A 27887-nucleotide genomic window follows, 5' to 3' on the forward strand; every position below is an offset into this window, starting at 1 on the left:
CAACCAGAACGTGGCGCTCGAGCATTGCGCTGGCGGCACGGAAGGAGACGTTCGGCTGCCCCGGCTCGTCAAGCACGAGAGTTGTGCGTCAGGCGTGGTTCACCGAATTGGCAGGACTCCGCGGGCTGACAGTTAGTTGTCTTGGAGACTAACCTGGCCAACTTCACTCGCAATGCCAGGCTCGGAAAAACACGGAGGTGCGTATCCGCTAATGTCAAGTCTGCCGGCGCGGGTCTGGTGGAGTTGAAGTAGTAAAGGCAAGGCGCAGAAGACCAGGACTCAAGAAGAAGAACACAAACGACAGTACCAGCGCCAATTTTCTTCTTCTTGAGTCCTGGTCTTCTGCGCCTTGCCTTTACTACTTCAAGCTTGAACCAACTAGCCCAAGCAAGAGTTTTACTTGGTGGAGTTGCCGTTTTTTTGTTGTTGTTGACAGCAAAGTGTAGAGCACTCCTAACTTATGTCAGCGGTTGTGCTGAAAAACTTGCCCCGTTATGCGGTCCGAGATGCTCGTTTGAGTCCTTGCAAATATGAACATTTAAACACTGTGGGTGCTCATCGGACTGAGGTTGGCGCTAAAAAAGTTACGCTTCGCAACAGGCAAATTAGTACTCCTATACACGAAGCTGACGTTCCAGATTTTGTGGTACCACTGTTACATTGAATGATCCTTTGTTGACATCCATTGGGCACGCAAGCTCTCAAAAGCCGAGCGTCTTAGTCTTAAAAATGTCGGAACGGTGACACTATTCCTGGAAGTGATGCTTAACGCCCGAAAAAAAAGAACGAAAGATATCGCTTGTTACGCAGGAAACTCTGAGAAACTTGCAAAGCGTCGCGGTAAGCATAAACTATCACGCACAGCTCCACCGCATTACGGATAACTGTGGACCCTGGCGTAAACTGACGGTGTACCTTGTGGCTGTATGCCGCGCAGGCAGCGCCACAGAAATGCCGGCGACATCTTCAACGCGGCATCGGGGTGGTGCGTCTACCTTTGGCTCCGGCGGCATGGGCAGTTTGAGCTCCCCGAGCAGGTCATCGCCTGCGACGTCGACCACGAGCACATCAGAGGAAGAGGAGCCTACCAGCGGCAGCTTCAAGGGGCCGTCAGTGTCTCCCAAACAACGCAAAGGTGGGCACCGTGTCTCGCTGCTCGTGATTAAAGCAGTAGCGAACGAAACAATCTCGACACGTATAATTCCATGCAAATCCTTCTTTCTTTTTTGCCTTTCCGCAGAGATGATGCGACAGAAAAAAAGTTCTGCTGTGAAAGTTTTGGTTGCCTTGTTTCCAAGGGTGAGACACGCTCAAACTTGTCTGAAATGTAGTTGCAAGTGCCGCTACACTAGATAGCTACATTTCCAAATCTTCGGGGCCTTCATCCAGAGGTGTCGGCCAAGATGAGTGTGGGCAGGACTGGGAAATTTTCATAATAGTATTTCTTACCAAACACTTGTCAATGAGACTCATTAATTGCTCCATGGTGAATGTATGTTAACGTATATCGTGCTCAGCTAATATTGGGTTTCTAGACCTACGTCCTACAGAAAAAGAAAGGTGTTGTGTGAAACAAACCTTTTTTAATTCCGAAGCACTGAGACATAAGGAAACACAATGTGACAGGCAGGAAAGAGTGTTACAGCTGCTCATGAAGAACACTGTAGGCTGACAGGTCCACTTAAACCCGGAGAGGTGTTTGCAGCACATCGTTCCACTGACGCGTGCGAGTCCGCAGAGGGAACCGATACGCATGAGTGTGGCCTTGAATACAATTTCCTTGGCATTACCGCTTGCATTGTACTTCTGCACATCGTGGACAAGAGCAGATTCTGAAGCACTCGTGGCCTTAGTGACATTTCTTACGCTTTTGATCTTATCGTACAATAATTTTGCAGCGTGAAGTGCCACGCTATTAGCGGGCTGAACCCTTGCAGGACGATTCCTTTTACAATGACACTTAAAGCGAACATGATCGGGCCTTTTTCATCATTAACCTGTTCGGCACTGTATTACGCAAAGTATTATCACTTCCTCATGCAGCTTAAGTCATATTTTTATTTTGATGTTACGTTCTCTATCGAAAACCATCCTATTTTTAATGTTGTGCAACCCTGTAACAAAATACGTACGAGCCATAGATTAGAAGCGCTACATACTCCAATCAACAGCAGTAACAGAATTGTAATATTTCAAACGAAAGAATAGACTCTCCATTTGTACTGAGGTATACGTTCTCCGCAATACACAAGTTGGAGCTGCTTGCTTCGGTATTTTTTTGGAGGCCTTGGAGCACTTGTGCTCCATCTTCCGAATCCATAAAGCCCGAAAAACAAAAGACGTTACTGGCTAGACAAAACGTCTTAATGGGCTCCGAACGACGGCAACCTTGTGCATCTCATTAACAGAAGCTGTCAAATTTCTCGTAAGTTGGACGCATGACTAATCCATTCAAAGAAAAAATAGAAAGAGCTGAGAAAAGTTGAACTTATTTTACGGCGATTTAAGGTCGATTTTTCACACATATAACGCTTACTGCCCGGAAGGAAGCAGTCATCGTTAAGCAAAACTTGGCCACAATATCATGGGTGTCACAGCAGCGTCATCTGTGACATGCATAATTAACTCGATGAGGATACTCTTTGCGGAAATATGTAGGTCTCTCCCACTTCTGCGTATGTCCTATTCCTCCCTACCATTCCGTGTCGTAAACGTTTCCGCAATCACGCTGCCTGTCTTGCACTCTGACTGAAAGATCGAATGTCCCGGAATCATGTTGGTACAGAGCTTACGTGTATTCTTGACGATTTGGTTTAAGCCAAGCAACACAGTAGCCGCATCTATTCTGCGTCACTTGTGGTACGTAATGCATGCGTGCGTCAAACGTTTGGCCGCAGATACCTAAGGTGACCACGGTGCTGCTGGAGTTCTTCATCATGCGCGAGAACAAGGTCTCGCTGCAACGCGACCCGCTGTCGCACTTCTGCCAGGAGCAGTCGGTACTGGCGGCCCAGGACTGCCTGCAAAAGCTGCACAGGCAGTTCATCACGTACCAGGACATCCGGGACATGGTCGAGAACTTGATGGGTCTGCACACCCTCTGCATGAGGCGGGCGCCCGTAACGGCGCGCAGCCTCGGTCTGGTCATCCGCAAGTTGACAATCATCGTTGGTGAGCTGGCCATTTCTCTCGAGAAGATCTCCGAGGTGCCGGTCACCGACTGGATGGCTGTCGGCGACTCCGTTGTCATGCGCACCAACAGGGTACGTGTCACTAATCAACACCGCACGTGTGGTGCACGCAGTCTGCTTAGTGGTCTGTGCTGAACGAAATGCTGGGCAACCAGTGAAAAACCGTTACTGACACTGGTCGACAGCTTGGCAATCGTATAGGGCAAAGCTGCCCCTCCCGCCTACCCAACACCAAAGAGTCATATTATCTGCTGACTTGGGTTTTAGGAATGCTTGCAAAGGGGTAAGATTGTTTATCGTGTGTTTTGAAGGAGCGGCGAGTAACTGACATAATATCATAAAACTTGATTTTGAAAACGTCTTCTCTCTTAGAAGTATATTATGGGAAAATCCGGAAAAATATGCACATAGGGATGAAAATTTTCAGCTCGTACTCGATTGCTCTGTACTTGCTTGATTACTCGCTTCCCTGAACTGAACACAGATACGCCGATTGGTGGATCTTTACGTGCGCATTGTTGTGGTGTAGTATCTAGTATTTATCGTACTTCACTGTTTCGCTTTTATTCCAAATGGGGAAATAGTAACGGTGCCTTCGACGCCGGAGATGCCTCGCTCAGGCGTCAAAGGTGTTTCAATAAAAACGGCGCTCGCAAAACAAACAAACAAACGAACAAACAAACAAATAAACAAGAGACATGCTAAAGTCTCAATAAGATCTCGCATGATTATGCCGCATGCTTGGACAATGCGTTATAAAGAAGAAACATATCTGTAATCCAGCACCTACCACTGCTTCGGACTCTCGTGCAGCCCGCGGAGGGTCACTCGACCATCTGACAAGTGTAATACACACTTGTGCAGTACGGCATCCTCTTATTACTAACCGAAAATATTTTATTCGTGCGCGGAAACCTCGTCCAACAAACGAGGTAGTCGCGCAATGCATGCACAGGTAACAATTTGAACACTTGTTCAAGTAAACAGCGCTACTTATTTCGTAGCAGAGCAGTATCTACGCTGTCGGGATCGTCGTGTTTCGGAAGTACTAATTGCTTCTAAACAACAGCTTAGAACTACGTCGAGAATGTTGCAGCAAGGTCACACCAAGGAAATGAATCTTCAGGAATATAAAACTCATCTCCAAGGCTGATTGTGTAGGCTCAAACACATGCACACACATCGCAAGGGGTGCTCCGCCCGCCTCAACGCAACGCTTACCTAAATTGCTTCAGTATACGTCTCACAAAACTCCATTCCCGGTAGAAGACGCCGCTTCGAACAAAATAGACAGCTCGACATGGAAACAACCGCCAGAAACTAAAACACGGGGTGCTCGTCTAAGCCAGCATGCTGATTGCCCATAGAAGGCACCACTGCGTGCGCAATATGGCGGCGCCCATGAGAAAACGACCTTTTGGGTGCTTCAGATTATGCTTACGCTCCCACAGGTCTCTATAGAGTCCTAGGGTTTGCCAGAATTCGCTGAGCGGATCTTGTTTTACAATTTGCTCGTAGTGCAGGTTGCATGACAGTCCGGACTTGTATGTCAAAGCTGCGTGAAGGGGTTTAGATGGTTAAAAGTGGGCATATGAACTAGCCTCACTTTTGTGCCTTGAAATGCGCGCTCTACTGCTTCTTATGAAAGGAAAAAAAAAGGATGCTGAAAAGATTGTCACAAATCTTATGATATACTGGATACGTTCTTGTAACACTATCATGTTGTCATGACAGTGAAAAATGACACACTGCCAAAGGCGTATTTAAAAAATTGCGTTCCAATCCACGCTGTGACGGTAGTTGGTCAGTGAATCTGTGACATCGCCTGATACGATAGACCAATGTGACGTAGCCTCGAACGATTGAGCAACGCGCTGCATGAAATTATTGACAGCAAGACAATTAAATGCACTGTACCAAAACTTTATTTCTCTGAAACGATATTGATAACAGCCTTGTGGTCGCTGTCGTAATCACTGAAGTTATTCCGTTGCTCCTTTAGAGGGATTCTTAGGAAAAGGTAAATGGCGTTTCAGTGGTGTTTCAATGGCCTTCGTTTCAAATGAACGTTGCTTTGTGCATGAAAGGCTGCGTCCTGCCAACATGAGCACGACACCGTTATGCACTTTCTTGTCGCTGCTCATCGTGTTAACGCTGCTCTTCGGGGGTCCTAATTATGCGTGGTGCGAAATGCGAAAACACTTATGTACTTAGGTTCAGGTGCACGTTAAATAACTCCAGGTGGTCTAATTTCTTCTGGAGTCCCTCACTGCGATGTACTTCGTAATCAGATCATGGTTTTGGCGCGTAAAACTGCGTAACTTCTTTTTAAAAATTTAACCATGCGTGGCCTTCCCGTACCGCTATCACACCACAAAGGAAATCAGTTGCTAGGCGGGTTCCTCTTTTACATATGAAATTGTATGGCATCACTCCCTGCTTCATATGCTGCAGTTTTCTGCTTCCCCGCAACTGCAGCTTATGAAGCCGTAATCGTTGCCGGGAAACGCATGCGGCGTACGCTACGTACATTGCATTGTTGAAACGCGCCTTATCATCTACATGTCGTTTTTACGCTTGTTTCGTGCTTTTCTTTATTGAAACGAATACTCGGGTGTGTCTTGCATACGTAATTCCAATGGAGGTACACTTGTTGCTTAATTTCGTGAAATGGTTTTCTGTCGACTGTTCTGTCGACGGAGACGAAGATAAATCCCGGGATACGAGTGAATACACAGCTTTACTGTAAAGGTTAACTCTTTAATAAGCGAACTAGTGCCAAGAAATATAGCACACAGAGCACAACGAAGAGCCCAGCCCGATCTGCGGGTCACGTGCGTCGACTATTTATAGATCACTCGTAGATTCCAGCGCAGTCGCTCGTCCTCGCGTGTGTTCCAGAATGTGCAACACTATTCGAGTCGCACATGCAGTCTGATTACACAATGTTTGGCGACAACTTAAGCAACAGATGGAATCGGCGTCGATATTTGGGAGTCAGCGGAAAAAAAAAGTTAAGTGCACATGTCAATATCCTCAAAGCCCCATATCAGAGGCAAAAATTTGAACCTTTGATACCACTAACGAAGTGCCAGCGTGTGAAGATTGCCGAATGTCGCAGGCAACATTTTGAGGAAGGCTAGACATAGAACACCGGTAATTCTCCGCGACTGGTTCCTTATGTTGCTCATCTCCTAGCACCTCTCTTTTCGCATCACACACAGAAAAAGCACCTATGTGTGTGTGTGTGTGTGTGTGTGTGTGTGTGTGTGTGTGTGTGTGTGTGTGTGTGTGCCTTTATTCGTGCGTGTAAAGTTTGCGCTTCTTTAGACATTTTTATGGATTACCAACGTGCCCGAACTAAGTCCTTTTTTTGTGTTTGGCAGATGACGATTGAAGAACAGCCCCCGTTCACTGAATTCATCCCGAAGACGCGAGATATCGAAGCCGTGAAGCTTCTCGGGGCAGGCGGCTTTGGGTGAGCAGAGGATGGAACACTAATCGTCAAATTAATGACATGAGCCCACGTGTGGATGTTAATGTAAGAATGTACTGCTGGGCTAGCTGTCTTGACATAGTGTTAATTTCCAGAGCAAGGACGAGACAACAGAAGATAAAAGGCACGGTGTAGAGCTGCCTTCCGTTGTCTCTTCTGTTTTGTACTTGCGACGTAAAATAACACAATGTTAATTGGGCTCACTTATTGTTACCGAAATGTTAGTTTCGGGTGAAATGGTTTCGAATGCAAATGTGTGTTCCACAAATCACAAGAGACTTTAAAGAAGCATGAAATATTCATATAACCATTTCTGAACACCTTGTACAGAAAACCAAGTTTTGCATTTCACCCAGACGAAAGTGGAGCGCATATTTTTTTTTAAATCTAAAATTTCACCATGAAAGTGAAAAAAATTTTCTTGTCCCTACAAAGTGACTGCACTGGCTTACAGAGGCCGAGATAAATAAAAGTTACAAGTAATTCTTCTTGTTTCGATCGAGTGGTAATGCAAGTACGAAACTTGCTTCAAGGCGTAACTGTGTCTGTATCACGACATGGACAACGAAGGTCCGCAGGTTAAAGTACGCTTGTTTACTAACCGAATTGCCTCAGAATAGGTAAGAAATTTAGTAGGCACTCGACTCTGTAAAGGTAGATGACCAGCGAAGCGTACAGAAGGGTAAATCTATTTATTTTTATAATTTGTTAATGGCAGTGGCGATAGCTTTGTGATTACTGGGATATGCACTGATTGGTTCAGTTACAATCTTAGAGAGAATCTTATTCAAAGTTAAATCTATACAAGATTGTTATTGAATAGTTGAGTGAGTTGGATTGGTGTGGCACTTCAAACCATATTCTTCTAGCACAAAGTGCATGAACCCTTTCATGACTGGTTTCGAAATGTCTACGTTGAAAGTCTTGAACGATACTCACGATGTCATCATGGCTAACCTTTGCAAATTGCGTGGTCATGAACTTCTCGATATCACACTTGGGTGCGCCTGGAGATATATACAAAGTGGACATCACAGTTACGTATTTATTTAGCACGGCAGTGACATCCCTACATTCGGGGATATTGTTTTCTCGTGTGTCATGGGTGGATAGTTGTAAATCATTTTGTCCTTCGCGTATATGGGAAGGCCTCCTGCTCGTGTGAGTCCATGTGCTGTTCACAAACGATTCCACATGCCCATCGACTTGGATCTTTTTTATGTAATTTATTGTTTGTTATGATTATTATTTGGGAGTGAAGGAGGCGGGGGGATGAAATTAAGAAATTCGCAGGCGCTAGCTGTAATCGGTTGGCGCAGGACCGAAGTGATTAGAGATCGCTGGGAGAGGCCTTCGTCCTGCAGCGGACGTAAAATAGGCTGATGATGATTATTATTATTAGGGGCAGAGTTCTTGAAGCCTGCGTGACCTTCACCACGGGTCGGTCCAGTATTCTACTATCTCCGGGATTGGCCCACGCTCACCTTTGTTATTGTTGACGCTCGGACACGAAAAATGAACCGAACCATAGCCAAATACAGCTCTAATGTAAAAAAAAAGTTTTTCGTTCGAAGTGGTGCCGAGGTTATTAGGAGTCTACGCTGCATGTTTCGTTATATCCAATCTTTACAACAGTATTTCTTTGAGCGCTATATATAAAAGCAGTAAGTCGCAGTTTAAATGCGCAGCACAAGAATAGTGTGTTCAGCAAGTACAGCTTCTGACGACCTTGCTTAAAGTGCACTGGACCAACTATACTGGTGGTCTCTGGTTGGAGGAGATAATTTTGCGGAAGCGCTTACTGAGTGGTATGCCATTAATGTAGCGCACTTTTCTCTGTGCTACGGAGACGGCGCATTCGTAAGGGGAAGGTAGCTACAGTGTCGCAGGTTGACGGATGCTGAGCCGTGCCGCCATAGGCCAGAGTGTTTGATAAAAGTAGATGACGAAAATTAAGTGCACACTAAGAAGCACTCGAGCAGCGGCGGTGAGCTTTTGATAGCGCATGCTCGAAGCAAATCATCTTGAACCATGTGGCGACGGTTTCGTTGCCACACTCTGGACGAGGGCGCTAGGGAATGTACAGTGCTCGCGGAATGAAACGCGTCAATTTAGGGCTAACTAATGCCCATACTTTCGTTTCCACCGGCTGCAGTTCGTGTCACATCGGCGTAGCTTTGGTGCGTACGCTTAGAGCGGAGCCCGAGTCACCTTTGGTGACCAGATTCATAGCGACATGACATGGTACTCTCGAGCTCTCTGCACATATGCTGGGTTCTACCAAATACTCGCTGTCGCGTTACACTCCGCGAGCACTGTACAGACATCTGTCATACTTCGCCCGAACGCGCCTTAAGTGCCTTTCTGTTCCTCTGCGAATGGTGCTGGAGGATACTGGTTTGAGGTGCCTTGAAACTGCTTGCTTAGAGAATCCACGACACAGTCGTTCTACTGTTTTCAGTTTATTATGGTAATTGAGAACAGAGGGTCCAATACGGTTGCACACAGACACACACACAAATGCGGCAGCCACAGCCGGGACTCGATCCCGCAACCTCGAGCTTAGCAGCGCAACTCCAAAACCGCTACTCCACCACGGCGTAGTGGGACGCGGGCGGTTTAACACGCAGTGCATAATTCGGCCTTGGAAATTGGACGTCATGACCTCTCGAATTGATCCTCCTCCTCAGAGCTTTGATATTTTCGCTTTAAAGTCTGCGTTTGTTACAGCTGAGCCTCTAGGTGATGCGTCTTCGTAGTTGTGGTTGAGTCTGTCGTTGAGTAGTGCATAACGTAGCGGTCCAGTGTGATGTGCATAACGCGGCCTTTCCTTCATGCAGCGCCGTATACAAGGCCAGATACAAGCCGGCCAACCTTATCTGCACGGTGAAGGTGATCGCCTCAGGCCGATTTAAGCAGCCAAAGCAGGCGTGCATCGACAAGGTGGTCGCTTCCGTCGTGCGGAGCCCTTTCCTCGTCAAGTATTACGCATGCTTCGCCGCGAAGGTGAGCTACACCATGCTTGCATGTGACGCCTTAGAAGTTTCGCCTCAGGGACGGAAGGTCAGGATAGGAAAACGAACGTTTTCTGCCAGTTTCGTACAGTGTGCGACAGTAGGCCCCTGGACTTGTATGCGTTATTGTGATTGCAAGAAGTCAACGTCGTATAGGCTTCTGTCGCGCAGAAAGTAAATTCTCTACAGGAGAAATACGAGGGTGCAACAATGAAACAATCGAGCAGCAATGAGTGCGAGACCTCCCAACTCGTCTTAGACGTCGGAACGTACCGGTGAGCAATAACAACTGACTGCCCAGTACATACTATAGCCATATCCGTGTAAAGACATCCAAGGCATGCCCTATTTCTCTTTCAACAAATTCTCATTTGTTGCAAATTCTCATTTGCTCATTTCTCTTTAAACAAATATCAAAACAATTCAATTTCCGCCCTGATGTTTGAAAACATGTTCACATTAGAATTGCGAAGAAATGGGGCTAGGTTTAAGTAAATGTATTAAATTTGTCGTGGCTCTTTAGTTTCATGGCCATGGGTATGCTCACGCTTGTAAACAGCGCACCTTCTGTCATTGTCACACTTATGATCTTCTCCCGTACAAACCACGCCCCATACCGGCAACGATAAACACGTGGAAATCTCTCGAGTGATATCAATGCATCAAATACTGCAATAGATTTCAGACGTGCCCTATACAAAGCAATTCTAACGTATACGCTTCTTCGCGGTTTTCAGTTTGCCTTTGTTAGAGGGTGTGTTTAATGACCTTTAAATTCATTTGACTACTACTAGTCGCTCAGTTGTTTAATTCATGTTATACATTAGATCTGATGTCACTGTACGTAGTGGTATTATGCACAAGCGCACATCTTATTGGGTATTAACATTAAAATCTTATCGTGCTCATTCTTAACTTCTGGTTCGTCAGCTTGCTTTTTAGGCTAACACAAGTCTCTATCTACTGACGTACTCGTCTGCAAATGTGACCCGTGCCGCATGAAAACACTCCAATCTTCATCATTTGTTAGCGAATACTTGTGTTCTTTCAGCGTTTTCCCGCACCCTGTTATCAATATCTTTTTTTTACTGATGATGTCTACTTGCGAGCCATATTAGACCTTGTGTAACATGACGCTTTTCTACATTGCACTTCATTAGGTATAAAATCCCACCTGCTCGGTCTAATGCGACCGCAGTGTATCGCAAATGAAATAATCAGCCCATGCTGAGCACTTCGCGTGTCGCATGCAGGACGCGTATGTGACAATGATGGAGTACGTGCGAGGGGTGGACCTCATGCGCGTGATGGCGCGTGCCATGTTCCTGCCCCTTGACCAGGTGCGCATCATCATGGCCCAGCTCATACTGGCCGTAGAGCACATGCACCTCAAGGGCTTCTTGCACCGTGACATTAAGGTGTCCAAGTAAGCGTGCCCAACGGCTCCTCTCAGCGTACTCCAGGCTCACTCGTCTGTCGCTTCGTTTCCAGCATGCTCATAATTCCCGGAGGAAGAGTCAAGCTCATAGACTTTGACACCAATAAAATTTGCCTAGCGCATTGTAAGTATAACGAAAGCAAGTGAAGTCGCATTTATTCGTCGCCCTGACGCGGCATCGTGCGCGTTTTTTTCTGCAGTCACGAAACGCGTCATCCGAGGCTACTTCCAGCGAACCGCGTCCGAATTCAGGGACGGAGAATCTGCCGGGACTATACCCTATATGGCCCCGGAAATTCTCAAGCAAAGGCCGTACGGTGAGACAGAATGCTATTTCGTGGCTGCTTCTTTCACCGCTCTGCGGGTGCGTCGGTGGTTTCGGGGGGCCACTTCGCACAGTACGCGAGGATCCCCGAACCTTTCCTGCAGTGGTTAGTGCTGAAATAGAGATATGTATATGCTGCAACGAACAAGCTGCGTACGTGTCTAGCGTACTTTGTCTTTGTAATCGTGTTTAATTAATAATTAATTTAATTAATTTATAGGTCAGCTAATTTTGGTGGTAGTGCTGCGGGAAACATTTTTCCCGAACACGATGACGGAGAGGAACTCATTCTGTGCCTCAGTCACTATGGTTCGTGCGTTAAAGTGGGTGGAATGTGGCCATGTACATTTCCTAATGTGTCCCAGCACACTGAGGAAGCACCGTCCCCACCGATCGTCGGCTCAGAAGGCAGTGAAAACACTTTTGTGCTTTCCGAGAACGTCTGGTTTGCAAGAGCGGCGTTGACTCGATGACGGTCTGTGCACGTCTGTATGTCCTCTTCTTCTCGCTTCTCTCGCTTCCTCTTCTCCCTTTCCCCCCAGCGTAGCGTAGCCAACCAAACTCTTGACTTGTTAACATTCCTGCCTTCCTTATATCCCCCTCTCTCTCTTCCTCTTCTCCCTTCCCCCAGCGCAGGGTAGCCAACCAGACCCTTTGCCGGTTAACATCCCTGCCTTCCTTATATCCCCCCCCCCCTCTCTCTTCATCTACGCCCTTCCCCCAGCGTAGGGTAGCCAACCAGACTCTTTGCCGGTTAACATCCCTGCCTTCCTTCTATCCCCCCTCTCTCTCTTCATCTTCGCCTTTCCCCCAGCGTAGGGTAGCCAACCAGACTCTTGACTGGTCAATATATATATATCTCCTATTGTCACGGCGCACGTTGAACGTTAAACGCAGGCCGTGCCTGCGACTGGTGGTCCACGGGCGTGGTGTTCTACAAACTGATGACCGGTCGCGTGCCGTTCCGAGGCCAAACCAAGAAGCTGCTTCGCGACCGCATCATTGCATCGCCGCTCAAGTGGCCGAAGGTCGGCGAACACCCCCATTCGGCCAACAGCACCGCCAAGGACATGGTGTACCTGCTCCTCAAGAAGAACCCTGTCGAACGACTCGGCTCCAGGCAGTACCGCCGCATCAAGGTGTGTTAAACAGCCGCTCACCCTTGCCACCGTCTGTGGCTAGCGGAAAATCTCGTGCTATACTATCATCTTAAGAGAAGGCTTTATAGCTCGAGTGCTCCTATCTAAATACATGTAAAAGGAGAATTCGTTTTTCTCGGCAACCACTGGACCATATTTGACGAGGTTTGCTGTATATCAAAGAGGAACCTAAAATATAGTGACTGTTTGTTTTGAATTTTTTATTTAGTTCGTCTTTTTTTATTAAAAATTGGCAAAATTCGAAAATCTTCAAATATAATAATAATATTTGGGGTTTTACGTGCCAAAACCACTTTCTGATTATGAGGCACGCCGTAGTGGAGGACTCCGGAAATTTTGACCACCTGGGGTTCTTTAACGTGCACCTAAATCTAAGCACACGGGTGTTTTCGCATTTCGCCCCCATCGAAATGCGGCCGCCGTGGCCGGGATTCGATCCCGCGACCTCGTGCTCAGCAGCCCAACACCATAGCCACTGAGCAACCACGGCGGGTGAAAATCTTCAAAGAACGAAACTATCAAGTTTAGAACACTGTAACACATCAAAGAAAAATGATAATACAATTATGGGAAATGCATCTAATAGTACATACAAAGCGGACAAAATTGATATGTTACACATGAATCTTAAAAAAAAATTTGATAACATGGAAATACAGCTTTTGCAGAACCCTTGTAAACAACGTAAAATATTCACGTAAGATGTGAAATGACATATCGAATTTGTCCACTTTTAATGATCTAATGGATGCCGTTCACAGAACCGCGATATCTCTTCTTGATGCAGAGCTATTAATTTTTAAACTTCAGTGCTTCTATTTTTTTTTCAAACTTCCGAATTTTTGAAAATTTTTGTAACAGAATTCAAGCCCTAAATCGAAATTCCGCTTCAAACAGTCACTATAGAATTTAACATTCTCTCTCAAGTGCAACAAATTTCGCTAAACTCGGTCCAAGGGTTATCTCAGAAAAGCGTTTTTGCGTTTTACATGTATTTGAATAAGCCGCGTGGAGTTAGGGCAGAGCTAAAGCTTCCTTTTAAGCCTGCACGGCGAAAGTGTCTTCGCTGATGCGTTCGCGGGTTCTTCTAATATATTCAGTGGCAGTTTGAGAAATGACGCGCGCAAATTTCTGGCGCAGTCGCACTTCTTCTTCGATGACTTCGATTGGAACCGGCTGCGTTCGAGCAACGACCTCTGCGACGTCCCGACCATCTACGAGCTCATGCACATGTCGCCGCCCTCGGATGCGCCTACCGCAGTGGCCGAACACAGCACGCTGAACCTGTGTACGTGAGGCCTCTAAGTTTACTAAATTGTGGGGGTCTTACGCGCCGAAACCACGATACCATTGTGATGCACGCCGTAGTGTGGGACTCCGGAACAATTTTGACCACCTGGAGTTCTATAGTTGTTGCCAGCACCTAAGTGACACGAGCGTTTTTGCATCTCGTCACCATCGAAAACGTGATCCTCCCATCCGGGTTCAAACTTGTCCCCTCGAGCTAAGCGGCGCGATTCCACAAGCTGCCCTGACAACTCCACTTGAGGCCTCTCTGATACGGGTAATTTCTTCGGCAAATTCACAAAACGTGGGTTTGTATGGCCTCGTGCGAGCAGGCCTTTGTATCAAAATTATCAGAATGGAATCTTGCGGTTAAGCTTAAAATTCATGGGTATGATTTCCCTCATTCAATGTAACTAGTATTGAAGGAAGTATTGCAGCCCATTGCACATCCGACTCCATATCGGGAGCACCACCGCGCAAGCTCATACCCTAAGGCCCAACCACATGGGACTAATTTTACGCGCCTCGGTATGCGTCGCGCGTCTGCGACGCTGTGCGCTCTTGTCCTATGGGTCTAAGCAAGACGCGCAGGCAATACCGTATTTTGAGTGTACGCGACAGAAGTGGCAGCCGGTGCACCGACGTCACGTGGCCGGCATCTGAACTTTCGGCATGGTTCAACGATGCGTAGATGCAGACGGTGCGCACTTCTCAATTTGAAAGCAATGTAGTCACTCTAATATGGATAAATTAAATAGAAAAAGGCAAGCATAATGATGCTCAGAATAAATTTTGTGAAACCCAAACAAACATTTCCGCTGAGGGTGATCCAGCAACATTGTTCTACGCTCCATAAGCGCGCACTTGTGCGCGTATCGTGTAGCTGGTCACCGTTGTCTTCGTCGCACGCGTACAGGCGCGGGCGACGCCTATCCCGTGCTCCGTGTGGTTGGGCCTTTATCTTCGCATGACAGGCGCACAGCAACGCACAGCTACACAAAGCAATTCAAGTGCGTGTCAAAACTCCGCCGTGCTGGACAATTAGGGCGCCTTTTTAGAGGGGGTGCCGGATTAATTTCTTCCTCTCAAACACTTTTATATGCAACAACGCGAAATGTCGCTACAAGGGAGTCTCAGAAGCTGGCCTTAACCCTAATGAGGCACGATTACGAACGTGCTGCTAATATGCCAATTATTGCTTAACAGCCGAGCGCCTTAGCCGATTAGCCAGCACGGCGCGTTGCTAGCAGCCCGAAGCGTTATGCGTTTCCTAATTAAACTGGCACTCGCATAACGCGCGAAGGAGATGCCACATTTACTCTCCGGCATTGTGCAGCCGCCGCAGCGACGACTTCGGCTCAGGCGCGCAAGCTAATCAAGATCGAGGAGCTCACCGACTTGGACAGCTCGCAGCAGAAACCACTCTTCTCGTACGCTTCCTCGGGCTTCAAGCGACTCGCTTCCATGGTTGGTGTCACGGGAATTCATCAGCAGTGAAATGGTGACAGGCAGGATATTTGATGCTGGCACATAAGTACGCAGTCAGTAAGCTTATGCGCACGTACACCTGGGCACAAAAGTTTACGGACCACGGGATCTCGGAAAAGCAGCCTGTGACAGTAGCCAGTAAAACTGTATACGACAGTGTTGTAAGCATATTATAGTCGAGGCCTGAAATGCAAATACCACGCTGCGTTGTTAGGTTGCGGAGATATTCAGCTTTTTCTCAGATTTCATGGTCCGTAATATTTTTCGGCCGGGTGTGTACGTATCCGTGACGCTGCCAGGCCCAGTTCCCTTGAGAAACATGGTCGAACGCTCACCTGCCAACTTCTGCACTTCAAAATTCGCGAAGTGCCCCGGGCGCAACACCGAAAAGGAAGGAAAGGGAAAAGGGAAGGATATAGCCCGTATTTTTTATTTAAGCTTGCCTTGAACGCGCGCTCTTTCGGGGTTAGATACGTAGTTTGTTAACGAGGTTTACGTTTTAGATGCAGCACAAATGCAGCAGCTAAGTTGGGTCAGCAAATACTGGCAAGCAAACCATTCCTTTTTTAACGTCACGGCGGCTTCGGCATTGTCGATGTCATCTGCTTCAGGAAATTGCCTACATGTGTACTTACTCGAAGCAAGTACCCCGCTTTTGTCCTTTCACTATCAAAACATTTCCAGCGCAAGGTTCCGAGGCGGACAAAACGAAACTTTCCCGTGACTGCTACTTTTTGTAAAACTTTATAGACATACGATAAGTTGCAGTGATACTAGCCCAAATTGTGAATACTGTGTGGTGCCAGAAACACTTTATCATATATTTTGTGTGTGTCCCGCGTACGCGCAAGAACGACAGCAACTGGTCTCTTCCATTGCAAAGATCCATAAGAGACCGCTATCAGACGAGTTTCTTTTAGGTCCTTGGCCTCATGCAAAAAGCGCAGCCCTGGTAACAAGAGCCGCTGTAGCTTTTCTCCAAGCCACTGGGCTTGACGCACGGCTTTAGAGATGGTACAAATCTGTGTATTTGTATCCCTTCCTTATACCATCATCATTGATCAGCCCTTCCCCTTCCCGTCCCTTTTCCCCAGTGTTGAGTAGCAGGCCAGATCAAGTTATAGCTCAGGCCGACCTCTCTCCCTTTCTCGAAATAAATTTATTTCTCTCTCTCTCTCTGGCACATCATTCGTAAAATGGCAAATTCAAACCCAAATTCGCTAACTTTACGAAAAAATTTGGGAGAGATGGCAAGTGTCCACGATAGGTGTTGGCAGGCGGACAAACTAGAAACTAAAAGTAAAATTGCTCACTGGGCGAACGTGTGTCCGAAGGAACTGCAATTCGGCAGTCACAGTGACGATCCCGGTAGCACTGTCGATGGCCGTTGGATTTAATGACACACTGCGAGCACTGCTGTTGCGCTCGCTATTTAGGCACGACAGCGCCGTAAGTTCCCGAGCCGTCCGAGGCGTTGATTCGAGAACGTATGTTACCGCAATCCTGGCGCACGTACGATCTTGTCAAATAGTGCGCGCCTCTACAGTGCTTATCCCGTGACGCAGCTGACGTAGTCTGCAGGATGCAGCGAGCACTCCTCTCACAGGAACGAGTCATCTGTCAAAAAGATTTGTCACCAGCAAATGAAAAAAAAAAACCTGCGTGGCATTAATTACAATTCCGCTAGGGTAGATATATCGGTTCAAAGTTAACTCAGCAAAAATTCTCAACGTTGATGTGAAAACGCAGATCGCATTATTTAATTGTCATGTATCGTTTGCAGTGGGCACACACTGCCGAACCGCACAAGTGGCCACTCCGCCTTTAAACGACGTGTTTTGCAATTTCAGACGAGGGACAGTGAAAATCCGGTATCCTTGAACGAATCTTTCATGGACGAATCCAATGTGTCGTCGTCTGAAATCGACTACCACATGACGACAGAGGCGGAATCCATGTACGGTTTTACCGGATTTTCCAAAAGTGAGCATTCACAGCACCGCACATGGGGCAATGGGAAGCCAATAGCATTGAAATTCGCCCGCTTGACAGGATTATGATATCGTCGAGTCTTGAAGCGGCAAAATAAAAGGCACAGAATACGGCATCAGCGAAGGTTCCTCCTCGGAAACTCCCCTGGCCCGAAGGCATCTAGTCAAATTTGGCTAAACAAAAAATACATGATAAACTTAAGCGCCTCTGTGACAAACTCATCTCTGGGCAGAGTACTTAATTTTGTTTTCGATTATGCTGCCCAGTCCTTTGTCGAACTCAAATCCTATAGCGACTGGTGCAAGAGCCGCCGAACCCGGCTCAGCATATTAGGCACGTTCTGCCACTGCTCTAGACGATAACAACCGCAACCCAAGCGTGACTCATGAAGCCTCATGTTGTAGTCACCCAGTAACATTGTGTCGTTAACCTAAACATAATCAGATTCCTCCGTATATATATATATACTCGATCCCGAAATCATTCCTGATCCTAATGAGTTTCAATTTCCTTTTTTTTGGGGAATAGGGACAATGGTAGCAATAATTACACCGCTGCTACTGGTGTTAATCTCCAAATTAAGCGCTGTAAGAACAGTGTCAGTGCTATAAGAAGAGTGTAAGAGTGCAAGAACAGTGTAAGAAGTGCTTTTAGAAACAATTTGAACGTGGTCCTTGATCTCACCACAGGCCCGCACCAGCGCTCTCACGCATATTTTTTTTTCCGAACTGGTGTCGAGCCTAGAATGGCCTTCCGAGAGAAAGTACCCGCCGCGGTTGTTTAATGGCTATGGTGTTGGGTTGCTAAGCATGGGGGGAGGTCGCGGGATCGACTATAGGCCACTGCGACCGCATTTCGATGGGGACGAGAATGTAAAAACACCCTTGTACTTACTAGTTGGGTGCACCTTAAAGAACCCCAGGTGGTTCAAGCTTCTGGAGTCACTATACGGCATGCCTTATAATCAGATTGTAGTTTTGGCACGTAATACCCCATAATTTTTTTTGCGGGCTTTAGGTCTGCCATGGAATGTTTTGACGCATGTTTGTGACGTCGTCATCATAATTCCTTCCTTTTCCATGCCCATCCTTCATGTAATGGTCTTTCGAGGCCTATGAGTTTTATGTAAGTAGGTAGGTAAGTGATTGACTAAGAAAGTAAAAAATAATAAATAAATAAATAAATAAATAAATAAATAAATAACTAAATAAATACGCGGCAATGCACCATGACGCACTGGAGCTGCAATTGTTATTAACGTGGTCGGCAGATGAACAAAAGGTGCTTTTTTCAGGGCGCTGATTTCAGGCACAGTTATTTTTTCATCTGGTCTCTATATTCAACGTGAGCAAGTCTTATAGTGTACAAGACTGGCGTTGATGTTAAATGCTGTGGTAGGAGGATTACCATTTAATGGTCAAGTATTAGGGAGCCTGCCCCCGTGACGATACATATTCAAAGTTATAAGAAAAGGCCCGACATTCACGCATAATTTATTTGCAGCGGACACGTCGAGCGGAAGAAAGCGAGTGAGCGAAAAGCTGAACCTGATATTATTCCGCAAGAAAAGCTTCGGAAGATTCTGGAGCTTCGGCGTCAACTTGGAAGTCGCGACAGGCGAAGGAGGGAAGAACTTCTTCATTGTTGAGGTGGGCCTTAAAGGTGACTTACCTCCAGTGTTGAACGATAAGAAAGGGAACCGAGGGGCCCGATCTTTATTAATTGCATCGTAAGAGTTAACGTTTTTGACACACATCACTGCAGCGAGGAATAAAAACCATGTGTTTCGACACCATAGGGCACAAAATGCAAACAAATAATAGGAAGGCCCGCAAGAACCACATTGATAACTTCCCTTTAGACTCCAGAGTCACTTTCTGTTTTTCGTTCCGACTGCCTGAAGGTGGCCATGTTTGACCGTTTATTGACCGAAGTAACTTTGCAGGCCTTTGAACGTCTCGCGACTCCCACTACCTTAAGTGGTGGCAAACTTAAATTAGTGCCGTTTTTGCTTGTTTGCGTGAATTAGCGTGGATGTCCATCCGACTTTTGGAATAGGGCAAGCCTCGAGGCCGTTTGGGGACTGTTGCGCACAAGGGAACGACAATGAAGACAGACACGACCATGAACATCGGCACGCGTTGTGCGTGCATATCATGCCTAATTACATCACTTGCTTTTTATTTATAGTTAGTATGTTCCCGCCATTTTCTTTGGAGCGTTTCGATACCACATACTGTGAGCTTCGTGCTGATGTGCTTTCTACCTAACAATCACAGGGCTGCCTATATCAGAATATGCAAATACTGTCACTTTAAGCGCTGCGAAGGCACATGCTTGGGGAACCTGGCTCCATGGACCTGTTCTCAATCTTACTTCTCTATGACCCTCGTCTGTCAAACATTCTTTTAAAAGTTTTTTTTTTATTATGAATCAATAACTCTCATCTCTCTTAGTAGTTTCAACAGTTCGGAACGTCAGTCGCCACAAAACCAGCTGTTGTTTAGTGAAGAGCTCGCTGCATGCGTTTCGGTGCCCGTTGGAGTGTCCCGTGTTCATTACACAAGTCACAGGCAGTGCCAGCACCAACTCTTTTGTTTTTTACTTGAGTTCATGTGTATTCGTGCAAAACAAAAATTTGAAATGCGCGCATATAAACGAGGGTACCTGAGTAGTGATATTAAAAAGGGGAACCCGTTTATACATGCTTAAACATTTCAGGAAACACGGTTCTTGCCTTCACAGTGTGAATATGTAACCAGCTGCCTAATTGCACGTGCTTCGTGAGAATTCGGCCGTAAAGAAGCTAGCTGGATAAACCACACTCACTCGTGTAGTTGCGTACGTATGACAGAAATAGCCAGAAATCTAAAGCAGGACGCTGGGTGCCCGGCACAAAGCCAGCACAAAATTCTCGTGGAAGACGTCACCGCAATTTCGATTTTCAGAGCGTGAAGCAAGGCAGCCCTGCTCAGCGGTCCCAGATTCTGGTCGGTGACGTGGTGATCGCCGTCAACGGAACCAAGGTTGCCGGACTGCCCCTCAGAATTGTCCGAAAAATCATGAATGCCTCCGGAGACCAGCTTGTCCTCACCGTGCTCTCGTCCAGTCCGTACAGAATTATAAACACCAGGTGCGTGATTAACAAGATCCGTAAAATCACCTCATTTTATTTTTCTCAGGAAAATACGTAATCACAGAATTTCCCCGACGTTGCAGAATTTCGGTTAAGGGGTGACGTATAAAGAAAAACGCTTGATTACAAGCTGAATCCGGCGTTAATATTTGCACAAAACAGTTGCTGAAGGCGCTTCGTTAGTCCCTGTATACGGGATTAATTGCAGCTGCCCCGAGCGCACGATTTCCAATTAGAGAAAAAAAACTATCCATTTGCCTATCATTCGTAAATCTATTGGCGCGAGGCTCAGGCTGGGTTCAAGCCGAGACCATAGCCATTTACAAATCCGGCACAAAAAATAAAATTTAGGAGGGGAATTTGTGCAAACTACGTGCCATTCTAGCAAAGTGTGGCGTATGTATAAATCAGCGCGTTCCCTCAACACTTTTTCTCATTACAGTGATGCTGTTTGTAATGCAATCATGATGAAAGGATGCCGCGATGTATTGTTTTGCACGTTCGAGTAGGACTATGAAAGCCTCCAAGTCAAATAGGTTGGTTTGCTTCTTGAACTGTACAACGTTCTATAACGTGCGTCGCAAGTCCGAAGAACGCTTTACTGAAATGCAAAGCAGTAAAAGAAAACTCTCAGAGGTGTTAAAATTCTTAAAATCAATGTAGTCGACATTATCTGCGCTTAAGATTTTCACAATCTTATGGCTGGTAAAATGGTGGTCCTTGGAAGATTAGCGAATACATTACTAAAGTCGTGGTAAAGTAATTCTGGGTTTTTGCCCACTTATAGCGAATGCTAAAAATGAATTGCTTGAAAGTTCAATATATTTGTTGGCTTCGCAGATCCTATGTCTGGAAACGTCGGTCTGAAGAAAAATGATTCTGCATCGCTGTAGAATCACTTCTATAGAGGGAAGGATAGTTTAGTATTTTAATGCACCGTTGTGCACTGCGCAAACACTTTTCTACGTGAGAGCCTCGCAGATGGGGATATGCGCACATGGTCTCCTTAAGTGTAGTGGTTATGACTTGCACGCCTGGGGTTCTAAACTCCAAGTGTTAATACGTGAATGCCTTGCCGCGTAAATTAACTCATTGAAGTTACCCCATTTGGCTCACAATAGAAAAGGGAATTTCCGATGCCCTGTTTTCAAGCTAAGCGCTTTACTTCTTCACGTAACCGCACTGACAAGTGATTTTTGATTGTAGGTTTGTCCGTGAGGCCAATGATTAGCAATCATTCTGATTATCACAACATGCCTTAGTCGTGCAAACTTTCTTATCTTCAAAAAAAAAAAAGGCAAGAGTGAACTATGTAATAACAGTTTTGTGGGTTGTATGGATGGTGACACTGCATTGTTTTCTGTGATTTCTGCGGGAAATATTACAAACACCTTCGCGCGCTTACAAAAAAAGAAAAAAAAAGCCATGATATGCTAGTGGTTTCGGCCATTGACACTACAACCACTACAGCCACTTCAAAGTCGCAATTATGCACCGATACAGAAGTCCAAATATTTCTAGTGCTTTTACCTTACAGCCATTCACAGTGCTGCCAACAAAATTTGCCATAAAATATAAGACAAATTATATGCATTTGCTTTCGACATGATTGTAATTTTCTCTTTTAATCTGAAAATGAACGTTCCGGTCATTTAACGCACAGCAAAAAATAAAAAAAATATGTTCTTTCTCGGCGAAGTCTATTGAAGAGGCACGAGGCCTAACTTTTCTCCGGGCCACAGTGCATGCGAGAACGTCTATAAAAACTTGTGTTCTCGCTTAGAAATCTTGGCAACTTCGCATAATATACAGCTGTTTAAGAAATTCTGACAACGCCTGCACAAGGACGCCATTGCTTCTTTAAATTCTATATTTACAGGCAGGACATGAGCAGCATCCTTCAGTCGTGTGGCCGACAGACGCTCACCCTGTCTCTAGTGCGAGCCGGATGCCGCAAGGGGGCGTGGTACGGTTTCAAAACGTTCGAGGCGAAAATGTGGGACGAGCAGCAAAATGCTTACACCCATCTGCATATTGTGCAGGTACGCGCACTCAGCGCCACAATCGGGAACCACTTGCCAGACCACGGGCGGTTTCATTTCATTTTAGTTACTTCCAGCCTACGGACATCCCGCTTGGCCACCAGCGACCCACGTTTCCAGCCTCCGTTCTTGTGACTCCCTAACAAGGGGCACTGGGTTGTCGTAGCAACGCCATAGATAGACTGGGCACTGTTCAGTTGCAGTTGCTGTATTAAAGCGAATCTATTAAAGCGGCCGGGCACTAATGCTGCTGTCGTACCGTACATCTTGCAAGCAGTACAGGACTTCTGTGTTTACTACCCTAATAAGTGTCCAAGCTACTGGAATCGTTTTCTACGTAATTACTAAATGAAAAGAACAAATGATTGCAAAATATCATAATCGCACGAAATATGAGTCATCCTGAGTACAAGTTCTTTAACGAAGCAAACCTTTCTCTGGTTAGATTCCTAACCAGTAGGCCACAATCGCATGTATACTCCTGTCGTACCAACTCCAACTACCCCTCACAGATGATCCTCGCATGTCGACGATGGTGGTGGTAATTTCCATACTGTGGCGTATGTCTGCATTGGGGGATTGGCCTAGAATCGGGAGGCACGTTTAAGATAATTTAAAGAAAATTCGGAAATGCCAGGCAATATTAAAGTTGTCCCATTGTGTAGCAAGTTATGTGTGCTAGCACGTGCACGAGCATCGCTTTCACTTGTCCCAAAGACGCAGTAATTGAAATGGGCAAATTTATGATATTACAGTACTTGAATAACAGCTTCACGTTACCTTCGCCTCACATAGATACCGAGATGCACCTTCGATCAGCATACTTCATTTTTTAAGAAACAATTTGACTTATCACCAATAGCCTTTGACGTCTCGTAGGAAACACCTAGGAAGTACGAGAACCTTTTTCTTGAGAGAGCCGAACTCAGAAACCGCGACGGAGCTAAATTTGACAGGAACGTAAAGCACACCTAGGTTTCTTTCGTTTAAAAAAAGAGGATCTACAATTAAAGGTGGCCAATTACCCATAAGAACGCTGACCCCCCCTCGCCCCCCCCCCTACGCACACACACAAAGCGGTTTCGAATAAAAAAATCAGTCAAATGCTGGGCCTGTTTGAATCAGAGTGAGCCATATCCACTCAACCAATGCATGTGCTCCGTGAACACCTCGTCAGAAGCTTTCAACAGAGCTCAAGACCAAGAAAACGGTGCCGACTGTGCAAAACAGTGCACCCGTTGCCAGGAAGAAACACCCGCTCCACACATCCATTCATCGTTATCGCTGCTTACAGTCGACGCTCTTCACATGCGACAGAAGAGGATCTACCCGAAGAAAGCGCATCCATGATGTTAAGTCTCTCGCACTGTATTGAGAAATTGTTCACGCTCTGGCAGTACGACTTGTTTTCCATGTAGCGAAGGCAGGCTCAAATAAAACATTACGATGAAAATGAGCCAATTACTGCGTGACATATCATAATCGCCGCCGCCGCCGCCGCCGCCGCCGCCGCCGCCGCCTGTACGCGAGTACTGGTAAGACACGGCTGTTAATGGTTATATTGCGCTCAGTTTTACAAACACGATATTAAGGAAGGACAGGACGTGGACGGACGTAGCGCTACGTCCGTCCACGTCCTGTCCTTCCTTAATATCGTGTTTGTAAAACTGAGCGCAATATAACCATGAACGTTCACCAACTAGCCCCCTTCATTGCTCTACACAGCTATTATATCGTGACATATCTGTAAGAGCCAAATCGAAATTTTAATCCTGTGTACCGGCTACAGTAGGCTATCTACATTTTAACTGCAGTGCCACTTTGAAAGGATTTAAAGAAATGAGCACAGCAACAAAAAATACGTTGGAACTGGTTCGATTATGTTGTCGGTAGCGAACAGTTGCGTTTTTTTCAACTCCTGTCGATTTGGCTGTTGTGAAAAAAAATTATCAGATTACTCTTAACGAAAAAAAATTCGTTGGTTCCTTGTGCATTACTTATGCATTGCTTCATGTATAAGCTTTATTTTTATGTAATTCTACATTTACTTTATGAATTCGACAACGCCCGAAATCGCAGACCCGGGCCGCGCGTCTAAGATGCCAAGAATCGCTCCGTGCACCGTATAGATAGAGAACAGCACAACTGAACTCTTCGAATGCATCAAAAAAAAAAAGAAATGATGATGTGCACGCGATCACACGGCGGTGTTTCTCGCAGCGCGCCAAGGACGTGCGTGTGCAGACCGTGGGCCGGAACCTGTTTCCCGGGGACGTGCTCACCCACGTGGACTCCACGCCGGTGGACAACATGAGCGACTCGGTTCTGCGCCAGCACCTGGCCAAGGCGCGCTCCGAGATCCAGGTCACCGTCGCGCCCATCTCGCCACTGCGACTCAAGCTGCCCTCACCCTCGCGCTTGCGCGAGACAGTCATGTCCGACTACAGCTTGAGCGAACCAAGCAGCGTGGCCGCCGACGTCAACGACTGACGCTAGTCTCGGAGGACAAGCGAGAGAGAGCTTTCTCGGAAGACGAGCATTATGCGCCCTCGTCGTCCAGTTTCGTACTTTTTTGGTCTCTTGAAAAGAAAGATACCCAGCGTACTACTCAGCCTGTATAGTTGAAAGTTCGCACCAAATCTTGCCCCCTTCCTCCCCTTCCCCCGCCATTCGCTGCCTTCGAACTTTTCTTAGAACGGGTCGTTTTGTTGAGTCGTTCCTATACGTGACCTGATCTGATTTATAAATGACGTATCGAAATATATTTGTAGCCATGCAAGACTGTGAGCTGGTGAACATTGCGTACATCGCGGCATTCTGCCCACTGGTGACCTACGTGTTATACGAAAAGACCTTCAGTGGTTGTCGTCGTGCAACAGCTGGAGCACGAAGTGAAATTTGTTTAAGTGCAATGGCGTCTGTTTCGCTAACAACAGGGTACCGCTTGTCACTAGTATTTATACAATAAAGAGATGAATGAGGCAAGTAGCTATACTTGTAATGTTGTACTTTTGATGAGTTAAGTACATAGGTGTTCTTAAAATAAAATATTTCTTGGAATAATAATGTAGAGCGCGTGGCGACTAAGGCTAGCTGGAGGCTGAATTTTCTTAAACTTAATTTCCGGCAAGGAGGAGGAGGAATAAACTTTATTTGTGCACAGCAGATTTGAGACCTAGGCCTGTCTACCTAGATGACGGCCTCGAGCCCTTGGGCCCTGGCGGCACCTTCGGCCTGCTGGATTGCCTTGAGTTGGTCTTCCGGTATACAGCTGAGCAACGCGGTCTCCCACTGCTCTCTGGTCTTGTTTATTTTATTCTGTGTGGGGGTCCGAGGACAAGCCCAAACCATATGTTGTAGGTCCGCCCTTTCTTGACAGAATCTACATCTATCCTTGCAAAGGCCCGAGTAGTAGCGGTGGTAGGCCACCGGGTTCGGATATGTATCTGTAAGAGGCGCCATGCCGTCGCTTGCCGTCTACTCAGCGAGGAGTGTGGCGGGGGGAAATGGGCCCTTCCCAATTTATAGTGTTTCGTGGTCTCCTTAAAGCTAGTCATGTGCCCCCCCGTAAGCTGAAGGAGACTTAGCGCATGGTTGATATGCCTACCCTTGGGATCCCAAGGGAAGGGAAGCGTAGCAGGGGGCGGCAGAAAGTCAGGTGGGCGGATGAGATTAAGAAGTTTGCAGGGACGGCATGGCCACAATTAGTGCATGACCCGGGTTGTTGGAGAAGTATGGGAGAGGCCTTTGTCCTGCAGTGGGCGTAACCAGGCTGATGATGATGATGATGATGATGATATGCCTACGACCCAGAAATAATCACGTCGGTTAACCAGCTCGAGCGAATTCAGGAATGCGTTGTCTTAGATTTCGCTCAGAGCTTATCAGAAATACGTTTACAGTTAGCACAGCCGTTTCTAAAGAAGCGATGCAAGTACATACGGCTTATACATGAACACGTGAACACAAACGACTGATTTGTGCAGGGACTTGTACACAAAGAAATTAAGTTGCACGTCACCCAGAAGAGAGCTCCGCTAAAAGCACCAGAGTACAGTTTCCGTGTTAATGCATATAAACGCTGTTTCTCTACCAAGACAGTGTATGAGTGGAATAAATTTCGGTATGAAATGTGCACTGCAACGTCATCTGTATTTAAGAATTTTTTTTCGCGACATCTATTCATGTATGACAAGCATTTGTTTGCTTTACATAGGTCATGTGTGAGTTTATCTTTGTCGATTCGTATCTTTACCGACTCACGCGAACTTTCTTGTGATATTGTATTAATTAATGTGTTGTATAGTAAGTGATATGTTCCATTACATATTAGATGCATTCCATTCTTAGTATAGACTATCTGTATTGTATACATGTATAATGCCCTCCCCCCACCCCCATCATTACTCTAATGCACCCCGTTGATTGTTGTAGGTAAATCAATAAATAAATAAATAACTAAATAATTAGATAAATAAATAAATAAATAAATAAATAAATAAACATCCCGTCGTAGGAGTTTTCCACACGACTGACCATAAAGCAGCGCCGACACAGAAGTCAAAACGAACGTCCTACACTAGTACTTATTATGCGCGCGGGCCTGTAGATATACCGGGTGTCTATTTTTAGACTGCACAGAATTAAAAAAAAATGCCCGTGGCAGATAACACAATTCTAGTCCTTGAGCTGGAGACAGGAAGAGAGTGGTGTGGATCAGAGAGCAAACAGGGATAGCCGATGTTCTAAATGACATTAGGAGAAAGAAAAGGAGCTGGCAGGTCACGTAATTCGTGGGTTAATAACTGGCCGACGATTAGGTTTACAGAATGGGTGCTAAGAGGAGGGAAGCGCAGTCGAGGGCGGCAGAAGACTAGGTGGGGTGATGAAATTATGAAATTCGCAGGCGCTCGGTGGGATAGGTTGGCGCAGGGCAGGGATAATTGGAGATCACAGGGAGAGGCCTTCGTCCTGCATTGGACATAAAATAGGATGATGATGATGATGATGATGATGATGATGATGATGATGATGATGATGATGATCTGGATTACGCGAAGAGACAGACATTACTTGCGCAAACAAGTCGAAGTGCGGAGTGAACTAATTATCAAATAAGCCCAATGAACCTTCTTATATAATTACATTATGGTACGTGCATATTACAATTTATGAATCGCTGCCAGTGAAGTCGCAAGGCATTTACATTTGGAACAAATTCTCAGGGTGACAACACTACCGAAATAACTCATCCGTCCCAGCCCCAACACAATGTGACCACAATGTACATTGGTGGCCTAGTTACTTCTGGGCTTGAA

At 46.1% G+C, this 27887-nt stretch overlaps 1 protein-coding gene across 1 annotated transcript; it reads left to right on the top strand.

Annotated features, from left to right (window-relative positions):
* Window positions 1-944: 944 nt before the first annotated feature.
* Window positions 945-25160, top strand: LOC142563116 (uncharacterized). The gene is made up of 13 exons (XM_075673651.1): window positions 945-1135; window positions 1241-1299; window positions 2898-3263; window positions 6578-6669; window positions 9528-9693; window positions 10955-11127; window positions 11193-11263; window positions 11340-11456; window positions 12362-12603; window positions 13765-13912; window positions 18895-19040; window positions 20340-20524; window positions 24790-25160. Exons 1-13 carry the CDS (start codon window positions 952-954, stop codon window positions 24881-24883), a joined length of 2043 nt encoding a protein of 680 aa, XP_075529766.1. The 5' UTR covers window positions 945-951; the 3' UTR covers window positions 24884-25160.
* Window positions 25161-27887: the final 2727 nt, after the last annotated feature.

Source organism: Dermacentor variabilis, chromosome 11, assembly GCF_050947875.1.
Source record: "Dermacentor variabilis isolate Ectoservices chromosome 11, ASM5094787v1, whole genome shotgun sequence".
Taxonomy (NCBI): domain Eukaryota; kingdom Metazoa; phylum Arthropoda; class Arachnida; order Ixodida; family Ixodidae; genus Dermacentor; species Dermacentor variabilis.

Bases quoted from the DNA above. Each gene is read 5' to 3' on its own strand.
- LOC142563116 (XM_075673651.1), top strand. From the start codon at position 952: ATGCCGGCGACATCTTCAACGCGGCATCGGGGTGGTGCGTCTACCTTT. The intron at 6,670-9,527 runs GTGAGCAGAGGA...TCCTTCATGCAG, and splicing joins CTCGGGGCAGGCGGCTTTGG to CGCCGTATACAAGGCCAGAT. The intron at 12,604-13,764 runs GTGTGTTAAACA...TTTCTGGCGCAG, and splicing joins GGCAGTACCGCCGCATCAAG to TCGCACTTCTTCTTCGATGA.